The sequence below is a fragment of the Lytechinus pictus genome, chromosome 5, assembly GCF_037042905.1.
Source record: "Lytechinus pictus isolate F3 Inbred chromosome 5, Lp3.0, whole genome shotgun sequence".
In the NCBI taxonomy this organism is placed as follows: Eukaryota; Metazoa; Echinodermata; class Echinoidea; order Temnopleuroida; family Toxopneustidae; genus Lytechinus; species Lytechinus pictus.
In genome coordinates this window covers 11,915,745-11,929,167 of record NC_087249.1, presented here as the reverse complement: position 1 = coordinate 11,929,167, position 13,423 = coordinate 11,915,745, and the positions used below count along the sequence as shown (strand labels likewise).

At 36.0% G+C, this 13,423-nt stretch overlaps 1 protein-coding gene across 1 annotated transcript; it reads right to left on the bottom strand.

The window, feature by feature from the left end:
* Positions 1–3,108: 3,108 nt before the first annotated feature.
* On the bottom strand, positions 3,109–11,453 carry LOC129261799 (aquaporin-9-like). Its single transcript, XM_064099331.1, has 7 exons — positions 11,438–11,453; positions 10,854–10,997; positions 9,754–9,891; positions 8,764–8,882; positions 6,435–6,652; positions 5,430–5,581; positions 3,109–4,345 (listed from the first exon to the last, which is right to left on the bottom strand). Exons 1-7 carry the CDS (start codon positions 11,451–11,453, stop codon positions 4,161–4,163), a joined length of 972 nt encoding a protein of 323 aa, XP_063955401.1. The 3' UTR covers positions 3,109–4,160.
* Between the last annotated feature and the right edge of the window lie 1,970 nt (positions 11,454–13,423).

The window sequence follows — 13,423 nt, the reverse complement described above, 5'->3', positions numbered from 1 at the left end:
CCCTCTGCCCCCCCCCCCCCCCCCCTCCGTGATCGATGACTATGTAGATGGTTGTGAGCTTGATGATAAAGAAGGGGAATACAAATAAATGAGAAATGATACGTGAGAACTGATCAGATAGAAAATTAACTTCATTTATTTATTTTATTCATATTTTACCATGTCACGGTCACGTTTTCAAAGTAACATTAAAACAAAATAAGTAATTACATTTCAATGAAAATATAATATATATGTATAATATACTTTTCTATCTAGTGCCAAAGGTTTGCAAAACTTTGCAGTTTAAAGCTATTTGACATCATAACTATATGCTTTGGTACTAGTATATATATATATATATATATATATATATACAACAAAAAGAGTAAGTCCCCCCTTAAACAAACATCCATAATTTCCGAACCAAAGCGATTTTTTAATATATTTTTACATGCGCGTGTAGGTAATTTTATAAGCTACCCTCTGAGTAAATGTTATGGACGTATTTTATGTCATGCTTCAGTGAGCACCGCCAGAAGGCAAAATTGTCACTTTTCAAAAGTCACAAGCCAAATATCATGATTTTGATTCCACTTTATTGGATCGAATTCCACATTCTCATGAAAAATAGTCAGAAGGCTTGTAAAAGGTACTTTCTAAAAGGCGATGCAAGTTTTTTAGCTAAATTTCACGGTTGAATAAACAAAAGTTAAAATGTGCTATAATTTGATTTTTACACATTTCTATCGATAAAAATGATCGAATATGATGACAGTTATTTTGGGGAAGAGTATCTTCAGCAATAGTCATCGTTTCACGGATCAATGAACATTTAATGAAAGCAAAAAATACGAATTTCAAATATCAATAGGCAAGTATTGTTTCATTTTGGTAACTGAGATTATCTTTTCTTAACTTTTTTCGTTATGTTCATGACCAATTAACATGCTTCAATGATTCAAATGCGTTTAATTAAACATTCACGCTTGAATAAACATGTGGAATGTGATTAGCTCTTTTTTACGTTATTGGAAAAAATGCAATTGCTAACTATGGATATCTGTCACAAACCTTGCATAGTTCATTTGATTTGATTTTTGTAAAAATCCCGATGTCTAATGCTTCAGTGAGCACACAATATTCGAAAATTATGCAAATGAGAAGAAAGTTTAAGGCCTTGGCCCCACTCTGTGCCGTATCGAATGATTATTTTGGTGTGCGTGCCTTTTGGATAGTATTAATCTGAAGCCATGTGCGAAGTTTCATGAAAAAATTGATGGCAGAAGTAACAAAAACCGTCCATGAAACAAACCCTCATTTCATTTTTGTTAAAATTTTGACTTCCTCTCTCATAGACATTGTGTACACCACGGGTGCATATGTTTAAGAATAGGTGACCCCTTATTCATTATGGTGGAACTTTTTTCAAGGCTGTCTTTAGCAATGTCATTTGGCAGTTATGTTTATCAACCTACGGGCAGAACTCTGTGCAAAAATGAAATCGATATGTTTATTTATGGATGAGTGAGCATGCATCAAAGTGGGAAAAGGGGCATTTTCAGTGTCACAGACTCATTTTGAGGGGTAATAAAGTGAATAATGGGGGGCAAATTCGTTTTCAAATGTGACTTAATTGCTGTTGTTTTTATCATCCATCAGTTTTATCACCACAAACTTTTTATATTTTCATGGTTGAGCGAGCACTTTCAAAAGCTTGGGAATGAATACTCTTTATACTGCATAAATTTATTATTTTCCTTACAATTTCTCAGGATCAGTTGAATTTATGGACAAATCAGTTGTGGATCCAGAATTTTTGAATGGGGAGGGGCCATGTCATTGGGGGGAGTCACCAACATTATCCAATTTTAACATGTTTTAACAAGTTGTAGGGGATACTGCCATAAACCCCTATGATGATACGCCACAAAATATTGTGCTCACTCAACCATAAACATACCGATATTAAAATTTTGTGTGAGGTGGCTAAATGATGGATAGTAAAACAGCATTAATACCATAACAACCTTTGCCCAACTTTGTATTTAAACAATCTGAAAAACGACTCTTGTGACTTTCAAAAATGGTCATTTTTAATTCAATCTTTGATCAATCATGCATGACTCAACCGATCAATCTCATTTTCCCCAGGAGTTGCTTAATGAGTGTAAAAAACCACCTACGAAATATCATATTTCAAAATTATTCCGTTCAAAAGTTACAGCAATTTTATTTAGGGGGGACTTACTTTTTTGTTGTGTATATATATATATATATATATATATATATATATATATACAGTGCGTCCTAGAAAAAACGAAACCGAGATTTAGCGATGATTTATCATAACTTAGATTATATGACTTAGATTATTTCTTAATCACGCATGAGTGAGCAAAAACAATTTGAAGAAAGGATACCAAAAACACATTTGGCAGGGGTATCTGAATTTCAAAAAGAAAATCACATGCCTAAAAAGTTCAATATCTGCTCTTTTATTTGATACCTTAATCCCAGAAAATGGTCAAGAAGTAAAAAAGTTATGTTCCTCCGAAAAAATGCTCGTATTTCCATAATTTCATTAAATACACGTGTCTTCACTGGTTTCCCACAGAAGATATCGCACGGTTAACAAAAGACTTAATGCATGGCTGATCGTCAACAAAACGGAGTGTCGAGTGAGTTTGAACGCTAGCTTGTAAAACCTTTTCATTTTATGAAATTATTGAAATTCAAGCCTTATTTCAAATATCCAGGACTTTGTTATTTCTTGACCAATTTCTTTAACTGAGGTATCAAATTAAAGAACAGATATTGAACTTTTTTAAAATGTGGTTTTCTTTTAGAAACCCAGATACAGCCCGCCAAGTGACTTTTTGGTATACCCTCTTCAAATTGTTTTTGCTCACTCATGCGTGGAAGAGAAATAATCTAAGTAATATCAGATGAAAGAGGAGATTCTAAGCTTTACAATGGTAGGTCATTTGTCTATTGTATTTGTGATTAAGTTATGACAAATCATCGCTAAATCTCGGTTTCGTTTTTTCTGGGACGCACTGTATATATATATATATGCGTCCCACAAAAAACGAAACCGAGATTTAAGTTGTTTCCTCCGAAGTACGAGAAATTATAATTTCTAGGTTTTACTTATTGAAAAAAAACGATGTAAAATATTACATTTTTTCTCCATTTTTCAAACGCGAATAAGAAAGATAATAACATGATCATAAAGTCCATGAGCCATGCATCATTTCATGTGTAGAAGGTTTCATTATACAACGTACGGGTAAAGAGTTATGACCGTTTTAAAATCAGCCTCTGCTTAGGTTTCGGTCAATTTAGGATTCCCTCGAATACCCCTGGCAGTCAAGGGGTATTCATATTGGCACAGTAAGAGATATATATATATTTGGTGAATTATATTATGGACCTAAAACTTTTTGCTGTTCAGCCAAAAATTTGGATATTGGATCATTAATAATATACTAGTTTAGTAAATGCCGTAGAAATATATAAAAGAATGATGTTCTATCACTAATATTTCCTTCGGATCAATTATACTGAAAGCCAAAACAAACATGTGTATGCTTTGATTTTATATAAGCCCGAATTATTCAATTTTCATTGATTTTTTTTTTAGTTTTGTTTAAATTTCTTCTCAAATGAGTCAAAAGGGCAGTGGCTATCACACTTTTGGTTTTCGAATTTCATCATCGTCTGAAACTTCTACGTTTAGCAAAAGCGAGAAGCAAGCTGTTACAAGCGCAAGTATGCATATTTGGTAATTAGCTGTGCAAACCATCAATAATTCGCAACTTGGGTTAGTTTAAACCATTGATCACGTGTTATTTTGGGAAAAAAAAAATATTGAACTCCTTGAAACATTATTACAAAAATAATTATGTCGAGAGCATATTCCGATTTTTTTTACAGAAAAACCAAGGCTATATGTTTGAGAAATATCAAATACACCGAACATGAGTGCAAAAAAGTGAAAAATAAACTCGTTTGAATTAATTACCATGACAATAACCAGCAAAGTCAGTGGTAATAATGCATTTTTGATACAGTTAGAATTTTATAGTAATTTTTACACACGTTATTCATAAAGTTCTTTTTTTTAATCATATTATTCATAATTTCAGTTCGAATGTTTTTTCTCTTCTTGCCAAAAGTCACAAATACATATCATTCGTGGCATCGTTCTCTAATGAACTGTGGAAGATGGCGTCGACGGATAGCGGTCTCGACATCTCGTCCTGATCAGAGGGTCGTCTTCTCACGCTGATCGTCGTCGCATTCGTTAAACTATGATGCCTTGTCGTGTGGTTGTTCACCATTCCGTCTTTGTTATTGTGTTCTAAAATCATATAGTGCAGGTGAGAGAGAGAGAAAAAGAAAGAAAGGAAGGAAGGAATGAAGGAAGGAAGGAAGGAAGAAAGAAAGAAAGAAAGAAAACAAAGAAAGAAAGAAAGGAAGGAAGGAAGTAGGGAAGGAAGGAAGAAAGAAAGAAAGGAAGGAAGTAGGGAAGGAAGAAAGAAAGAAAGAAAGAAAGAAAGAAAGAAAGAAAGAAAGAAAGAAAGAAAGAAAGAAAGAAAGAAAGAAAGAAAGAAAGAAAGAAAGAAAGAAAGAAAGAAAGAAAGAAAGAAAGAAAGAAAGAAAGAAAGAAAGAAAGAAAGAAAGAAAGAAAGAAAGAAAGAAAGAAAGAAAGAAAGAAAGAAAGAAAGAAAGAAAGAAAAAAAGAAAGAAAGAAAGAAGGAGAAAGAGGGGGGAGGAAGAACAAAAGAGAGAAGGGAATAAGAGAAAACTTGGTTAAAAGTCACGCCAAACACCGTGCTTTGCAAATATAGTATATGTTGTACGATGAACAAAGAAGATAATATTATGAGCGAATTGATGAGTTTAACTCTAGAACTTTATCGCATCACCTGTGTATGAACTTTCCACTCGTCTCCTTTAACGTAAGTTTACATCAGATATAACGTGAAATCAGAAATAACCGTCTAAAACTGTGCTAGGATAAAATTGGTAGTTTTAATGGTAATCATATAAAAACGGCGGTTTATGGCTGTTATTTTAACCACCTTAAACCGCGCTTTGTATTGCGCAATAGTAACACGGATCGTCGATTGGCCAGGTGGGCGTTTCGTAAAGCTGTTCGTAGATTAAGAGTGACTTTAAGAACGACTGGTGAACCTTTCCTGTGGTAAATAATCACCAATGAACATTTAAGGGTGTACTGTTTACCACAAGAAAATGATCACCAGTCGTAAAAGTCACTCTTAACTTTACACAAATAGCTTTATCAAACGGCCCCCAGAAATGCGGCAAACCTCTGGTTATGCATCTTACTAGTAATCGTCATCACACCGCATAATCATTCACTATAAAAAAAAATCAATAACATATCATTTTCAAAACTGAATCATTAAGAGGGATATTACCTATGTTTTCTATATTTTCGTTGTAATCTGTTACATTTATCTCCTCTGGTGGATGGTGTATGGTGATAGCGAGGAAGTAGGCCCAGGACCCGAGCATAGCCCCAACAATTGGTCCTACGATTGGTATCCACCACCAGTGAACGCCATCGGGACTGTTTAATAAGTTAGAGAAATAAAACAAAGCACGATATGATTATAAATATATTAATGCCAATGGTGGTGGTGTTGGAGGAGGAGGAGTAGTGGTAGTAGTAGTAGTAGTAGTAGTAGTATAGTAGGAGTAGAAGTAGTAGTAGAAAAGTAGTAGTAGTAGTAGTAGTAGATGTAGTAGAAGTTAGTAGTAGTAGTAGTATAGTAGTAGTAGAAGTAGTAGTAGTAGTAGTAGAAGTAGTAGTAGTAGTAGTAGTAGTAGTAGTAGTAGTAGTAGTAGTAGGCAGTGGCGTACCTAGGATTTTCCACAGGGGGGGGCAAAATCGGCCGCCAAAAAAATTGACAAGCAAAAAAAAAAAAAAAAAAAATCAAGCTCATCAGGGGGGGTAGTAAAGGTCTTCAAGCTCGTCAGGGGGGCAATAAAGGTCTTCAAGCTCGTCAGGGGGGGGGGGCAAAAAGGGTCTTTTAAGCTCGTCAGGGGGGGGCAGGTATATGTCTTTTGTATGGGTTGTTGCTCGTCAGGGGGGGCAGAGTGCCCCCCCTGCCCCCCCCCGTAGGTACGCTAGTGGTAATAGTAGTAGTAGTAGTAGTAGTATAGTAGTAGTAGTAGTAGTAGTAGTAGTATAGTAGTAGTAGTAGTAGTAGTAGTAGTAGTAGTAGTAGTAGTAGTAGTAGTAGTAGTAGTAGGCCTATATAGGCCTATTAGTACATATTAGAATGATAATTGACATGTTAAGATAATGAGGATCATAACAATATAAATGATAAAAATTATGTAGTAACACCCCCCCCCCTCTTACTTGTCCTCATCATCGTTTAAATGCCCCCCCCCCCTCATCCCAACCCGACACTTACGTCCAGACCTCTCTTCCGTACCCAGCGGCGGTGAGAAAAAGACGTCCCGATAGATCGACTGAGGGATTGAGGGGGGCGCCAGCGTTATATCCGTAGCTCATGAGAATAGTAAACACAATCAACCCAAAGAAGAACGGGGCTACGCCAGCAGGAGCAGCGTTGTTTCGACGATCCATAACAGCTCCTATAGAGGCTAATAATAAAGCTGTGTTCAATACCTGCAAAAAACACACACAAAATAAATATAGAACTATACGTTCCGCACCACAATCGTTTTGTATGGATTATATTTACATGTATTTGCATACAAAATATTCTTTGATAATTATTGGGCGGCGCTGAGTTATTTGTGATAGGGGCGATCTAAATGTGATGTCATTTTTCCTTAATTCAATTACGGGGTAGACGCCCCGACCTCTCTTTATATACACTTTAATATCTTTCAGCAGAAAAAAAAATAGTTTTCCTACAAAAATGTCGTTCATTTTCGTTAAATTATCATAACTACCAGATTTCCTGGGGTGCTGCCTATGGAAAATAACACACGCAGCACCCCCAAGGCACTCCTCAAGTCCATGCCCCCCCCGGCCCCTTGCGCTATCCTTGATCAAACTTTCAAGCATCGGTCTGGCAAACTTAACACCCAAGTACTTAAGGTCGTGATGGGTGGAAATATAGGGAGTCATAACGAATAGGGTACTGTATTTTATTTACCTTAATTTGGTTTGTTCATGAGGATGGTATTCACAGGTAATTGATTGATTGTATTTATTCTTTTTTATTCCAAAATTTAACAAAAGTTACAATGTATAGCAAAACACAAAAAATATAATATACAGAAATGGAAAAAGGAACCCACTGGAAAGCAAAGCTTGTTAGTATGGGTTCCCTGCAATAAATAGTTAATTAAAGTATATCTTTGATAAATGAAATTCAGTTCGTAAATTAAAAAGGTTTGTACAATGAAAAAGAATACTAGTGGGGTCAAGCTTTTTATGCCTACTCACTATGTTACAATTAACAAAAAAATATTATATTATACCCCTGCTGTGTAAAAAAAAAACCTGAGCTCAGCAGCCTGTTGCATAAAACCCCCTACCCGAGAAAACTCCGGCAAAAACCGAAAACCAAGGCCAGTCTGACCTCTGCCACCGACTTCAACATAGGGCAAAAACTCAGGTAAAATACTTCTGAGTCCTCCCAGGCAAAAAGCCCCATGCAACAGGCCCCAGGAGTGTGTGAACAGACAATCACTTGGACAAGACAGGACGAATACTAAAAACAAAACAAAGAAAAAAACAAAAAAGGCACACACACGCAAACAAAAACAAAACAGGACAGAACAGGACAAGACAGCAAAAAAAAAAAAGGAAAAGAAACAAAACAAAACACACTACAAAACATAGACAACCAGGAAGATTAGAAAGCAATAGAACTAGACATGATAGGAAGAGAGAGAGAGAGAAAAGAAATGTGAGAGGAGAGGGGGAAAGAGAAGAAGGAATAAAATAAGAAGGGGAGAAGAACAAAATAAGTGGTAGCTGCTTACACAGAAATGTTTGAGTTCTGGGGTTTATACCCAAGGATAAGAATTTTCTTTAACCCTCGACTGAATTTTAAATGTGTTGGTTTGTTACGTAATGACTCTATAAGGGAGTTCCAAAGTTTGATACCTGTAAAAATAAATGTTTTATTCAAAAGGATGGTTCTAGCTCTTGGTGGATGAAAGAGCCCGGCGGACCTAGTAGGATAATGATGAATATCGACATTTTTAGTAAACATGGAATAAAAAATATTTGGAAGTTCATTTTTATTTAAACTATACATGAGTTTTCCGAGATTGTATCGAAACAAGTCACAAATCTTCAAAATATTATATTTACAGAAAAGTTCGTCAGTGTGTGAACGAAAATCTGCATGACAAATAATACGAATAGCCTTTTTCTGCAAAAGTAAAATTCTGTTCAGGAGGCAGTCAGCACAATTCCCCCATGCTGTTATACCGTAGTTTAAATGAGGCAGGATCAAAGTTGAATACAAATTAAATAGTATATAAGTGGGAAATAAAAATTTTACTTTGTTTATGATACCAATATTTCTCGAAATAATTACCTAATAGAAGCTGTAAGATTACCTAAAGACGGTTTAATTGTTTCTATATTTATATTCTTATTATTATTTTCTTCCTTTTTTGGAATGTTAATATAAATCTAATTTACAAAATCTCAGGACATAGCCAGGCGCTCCCGTCCCCTTCCTGTGTCGCCATCTCGGACATGTATCTGAGGGAAAAGCTAGGAATCACGCAGTTGACTGGTTGGTGAGTTACCTGCTCAAAAAACCCAGTCGTCATTGACAGGTATGGCTGCGGGAATGTAGCAAATACTTCAGCCGTACCATTCTCACCAAACGCTTGACGAGTTCCACCATCAAAATGATCAAAAGCATCTGTAAAATAAATTTTGATAAAATAGCAAATTATACAACGTTGGAAAAGACAATACAATCGAACTCTGAAGAAATACAATTTTCGTCACATTTTGAGCACCCACCCCGCAAAACGTCATACATAAACTTTTAGAATAATAAATGTTGGGCAACATACTGTCCACACAACAATTGGTTAAAAAACAATTATCCAACTATGGGTAGTTTTCAACCAATACTGTGTAGTTTTCACTCAAAGCACACATTGGTTTAAAACTACCAAGAATTTGATAAAGTTTTAACCAATTGTTGTGTGGACAGTATGTTGCCCAACATTTTAAGAGTGTAGAAGAGGATTGTTGATATCACTTAAAGTTTGTGCGTTTATATGTTTATAATTTTCATCCGGCACAGGTACGTTATTCTCAGAAACTACTCCGTGAAGGGTGAATCTTTCAAAATGTAATCAGTCTTCATATATATGTTCTCATAATTTTGCCCGTTAAGGCATCTATCAACCAAAAGATGCGATGCAAATTGGTCTGTATAGTATAGGGAGTTGCGCACAGCGATGTACGGATCATTCAAGAACAGAGTAAATGTATTGTCAAATGCCCTTCATGACAAAAACCACCAAGAAGTCTTTGTCGAAAATTGTTAAGGCAAAACAGCAGTTTAGTCCTTCACTCTTACCAGACAAACGACATATTTGAAAAAAAATTCGTCAGGCTCCCAAACTTAGGAGGAAACTGCTGTTCCGGTTCACCAATTTTCGACAAAGGCCTCCCAGCTGCTCTTTGTCATTTAGACGAGCATTTACTGCGTTCTCGAACCCCGTCCGTGCGTGGCGGAGCGAATAGTCCCTATTGATATAGAGATTGTTACTACGCACCTTCATAAACTCGATATACTACCCATGCCCCGGCGAAACCACCGACAAGCTGGGCTAAGAAAAATGCAGGTATCCTTCGCCATGAAAATAATCCTATTACAGATACTCCTATTGACATGGCCAGGTTGATGTGAGCCCCTAAACAGATGACATTTAAAAAAAAGGGAAATTAGAAATACATACAGATGACTTTCCAAGGTCAAGTGATTTGCCTATGTGAGTTTTAAATGTTCGTCAATTGACACATAAATTTTGAGTCCAATGGCATATTAGATCCACATGGTAATATATTTAAACATGTATGTGACATGATATACATAATGTGTGAAGCACTATGTAATCGTCACACATGGGCCCGTATTCTGATAGCAGGTTTAACTTAAATTCAGGTTTAAAGTTGTGGTTTAAGTATGGATAGCCAATTGTTACATAAATCACTAATAATAGATACATCATACTCCAGCTCATTTGGCTCTCAAATCATTCATAATTGTCTAGGAAGTATAAATATATTATTGTCTTCATCATCGATGAATCAGGAAAGAGCACAGCACAGAAACATACAGCTTAATAAAAATGTTGATACTTTTGGCTTCCCATACTTAAACCACAACTTTAAACCTGAGTTTAAGTTAAACCCGACTTCAGAATACGGGCGCCATGGACGTGTGTACACACTCATACATGTGTGCGATGTAACACAAATGCGTGACGCACACAAGTGTGTATCTGTGACACATGAAAATGTGTACACATTCATACATTATGGGATGTGGCACACGCTGCAATGCATGACTCACATAAGTGTATAATCGTGTCACCATGCATGGGAGTGTTTACACACCCTTACATGTGTGTGGTGTGATCGACACACATAAGTGCGTAATTGTGATGTCCACGCTGTGTCCGCGTGTCTCGTCACAAACATGTCCCAATCTATAACGGCCGCTGTTGAATATAATATGGCACACTTATCCCGTGATTGCACTTCAAATGCCCACGGTTCTTCGCCTCGCTTCTCACCCTACCCCACCCCTAAAGACTAAAAATTAAAAAAAATATATCTATATATATAATTTTCTCAAGATTTGAAGCTTTACCTGATACACCGAATCCGGCGAATACTGCGAGAACGACCCCCATACCGACCGTCAAGGCGACGTTGAATGAAGACCCTGTCCTCGATACCACATCCTGAGCAACGGCTGCATGAACGAAGACCTTGACAAAATAAGTATCAAATACTTATATGTACGCATCATAATGATTTATGCGTTATTTGTAACGTTTTTTTTTTCAAACTGTGTAAGTATTGTTTATGACTCTCTTGATTTGTTCAATGAAACATACAAAAAAGGATTATGAATATTCTATATATAAAAATAGTACAGAGAGAGCGGGCGAGGGTGGAAAGAGAAAGAGAGGGAAAGAAGAAGAGAAAGAGGGGAGACAGTCATGTAGGGAGAGAGGGGACGGATTTTTTAAAAAAGAGAGTGAGAAATTAAAAGAGGAAAAGAGAGGTGTCGATTGTCGAGATAGAAATAAAGAAAATGAAAATCAGTATTTACACTTTTGATCAGCATTCATATATAAGTATGCACATTTCTCAATACAAAATGGAGAATGAGGGATGTGTGGGTACCGGGAATTAGATATGAGCTAAAATGTACTGAGAACAGTATACCAGAGCCCCGGTTCATTACGCTTAAATTTATGCACAGTCAACCAATCAAAGCAGTGGCGTAGAGATGGATGGGCTTGAGGGCGCTCCCCCCCCCCCAAAAAAAAAGTATCACGACAAAAAAAAACAAGAGAAAAGGAAAGAGGGAAGGGTGAAATATGATATCATTATCAAAATATTGTGTCAAAATTTGAAACATCATTTTTTTTAATATTGTCGAAATTTTTGCTTACTCGCTTTTCTCTCTCGCAACTTTTTAAAAAAATTGCCCCATACACCATATCGCCCCCCCCCCTCCCCCCAAAATTGTTTTTAATCTCATCACGCCACTTATTCAAAGGGAATGGTTCAAGCTCCTAAAATCAGTATCATGATATTAACCATAATGATAAAAAATAATGATGATGACGAGTATGATAAGTTAATGATAATGACAATCATAATAATGCTATAATGAGACAATAAAACAGAGTCAATAATGACGATTATAACGAATATCATTTAGAGACTCATTTGTGAAGCACTGGAGGAGAAAAAATATTATCTCTATATGTAGTTCATCCAAAGTTTCTTTATGAAACACTAACTAAACAAATCATTTCATGTGCACTGTTTACAGCTCATATAAACAGTCCCAAAGTACAGTTCTATTCATTCGTTACTTGTTTATTTTGTTCTTAAAAAGCCGGGGATCTCGGAAAAGATACAGAGCGATGACCTTGATCAGACATTGACATGTTGACTTTAAAGATATGATGATTCTTCAGATCGAAGTTAAATTGACACTGATTACAATAATTATTATTACTATTCAAACAGGCGTTAGTAAACGTGACAACGTCACTGATCTCTCCCCTAGTAGTGGAGAGATCAGTGGACAACGTTCGGGAATCACTGAACCAATAATCATATTGACTACTGATATCAGATATCATGTGTGGTCTTAGGCATCGCACAATGTAAGTGTTATTATTCATTGATATTTTGGCGAGAGTTTTCATCTTATGAATTGTTGAAATATTGGTCCGCGTCCTCTCTCTTAAAGGACAAGTCCACCCCAACAAAAAGATGATTTGAATAAAAAGAGAAAAATCCAATAAGCATAACACTGAAAATTTCATCAAAATCGGATGTATGATAAGAAAGTTATGACATTTTAAAGTTTCGCTTAATTTCACAAAACAGTTATATGTGCATCCTGGTCGGTATGCAAATGAGGAAACTGATGACGTCATCCACTCACTATTTCTTTTGTATTTTATTATATGAAATATGAAAAATTCTAATTTTCTCTCCATTGTCAAGTGAAAAAACAATTAATTTCTCCCTGAACAAGTGGAATTAGCATTGTTTAATACTATATGGTTCAGTCAAGTTGGTCCTTATTGTCAAATTTGTAAAAAAATGAAATATTGTATAATTCAAACAATAAAGAAACAAAAGAAATAGTGAGTGAGGGACACCATCGACTGTCTGATTTGCATGTCACTCAGTTGTGCATATCACTGTTTTGTGAAAAATAAGCGAAACTTGAAAATGTCATAACTTTCTTATTTTACATCCAATTTTGATGAAATGTTCAGCATTATACTAGTTTGATTTTTCTCTATTTATTTAAATCAACATTTTTCTGGGGTGGACTTGACCTTTAATAGAGAGTTCTTGCAATCCCTTTGAAAGTGCAAGTCAAAGCTGAGAGGCTTTTGGCGAAAGCTGGTGGACCGGGGCAGCAGCGTCGTCTCTTGACTCTGGACAAGGACATATTTGCCATTGTTCATCCGGTCCAAATCTTCGGATGATCCGCTGCCCCAAGGCACCAACTTTCGACAAAAACTTCTCAGCTCTCCATTGTGATTTGATTTGCATTTTCAAAGGAATCGGTGTGCGTTGTAGAGAGCGGCCGCGTCGTGCTTGCGAAAAATATTAGAGGCAGCCAATTACGTGGATATTTTTCAGATAATATTTATTGATCATTCAGTTAAAAAACAT

What these genes read in the sequence shown, in the direction of transcription:
- LOC129261799 (XM_064099331.1), bottom strand. An exon ending in TACGGAAGAGAGGTCTGGAC is followed by an intron (nt 5,582 to 6,434) that starts GTAAGTGTCGGG and finishes CTTATTAAACAG; the next exon opens with TCCCGATGGCGTTCACTGGT. An exon ending in CGAAAATATAGAAAACATAG is followed by an intron (nt 4,346 to 5,429) that starts GTAATATCCCTC and finishes ATATGATTTTAG; the next exon opens with AACACAATAACAAAGACGGA.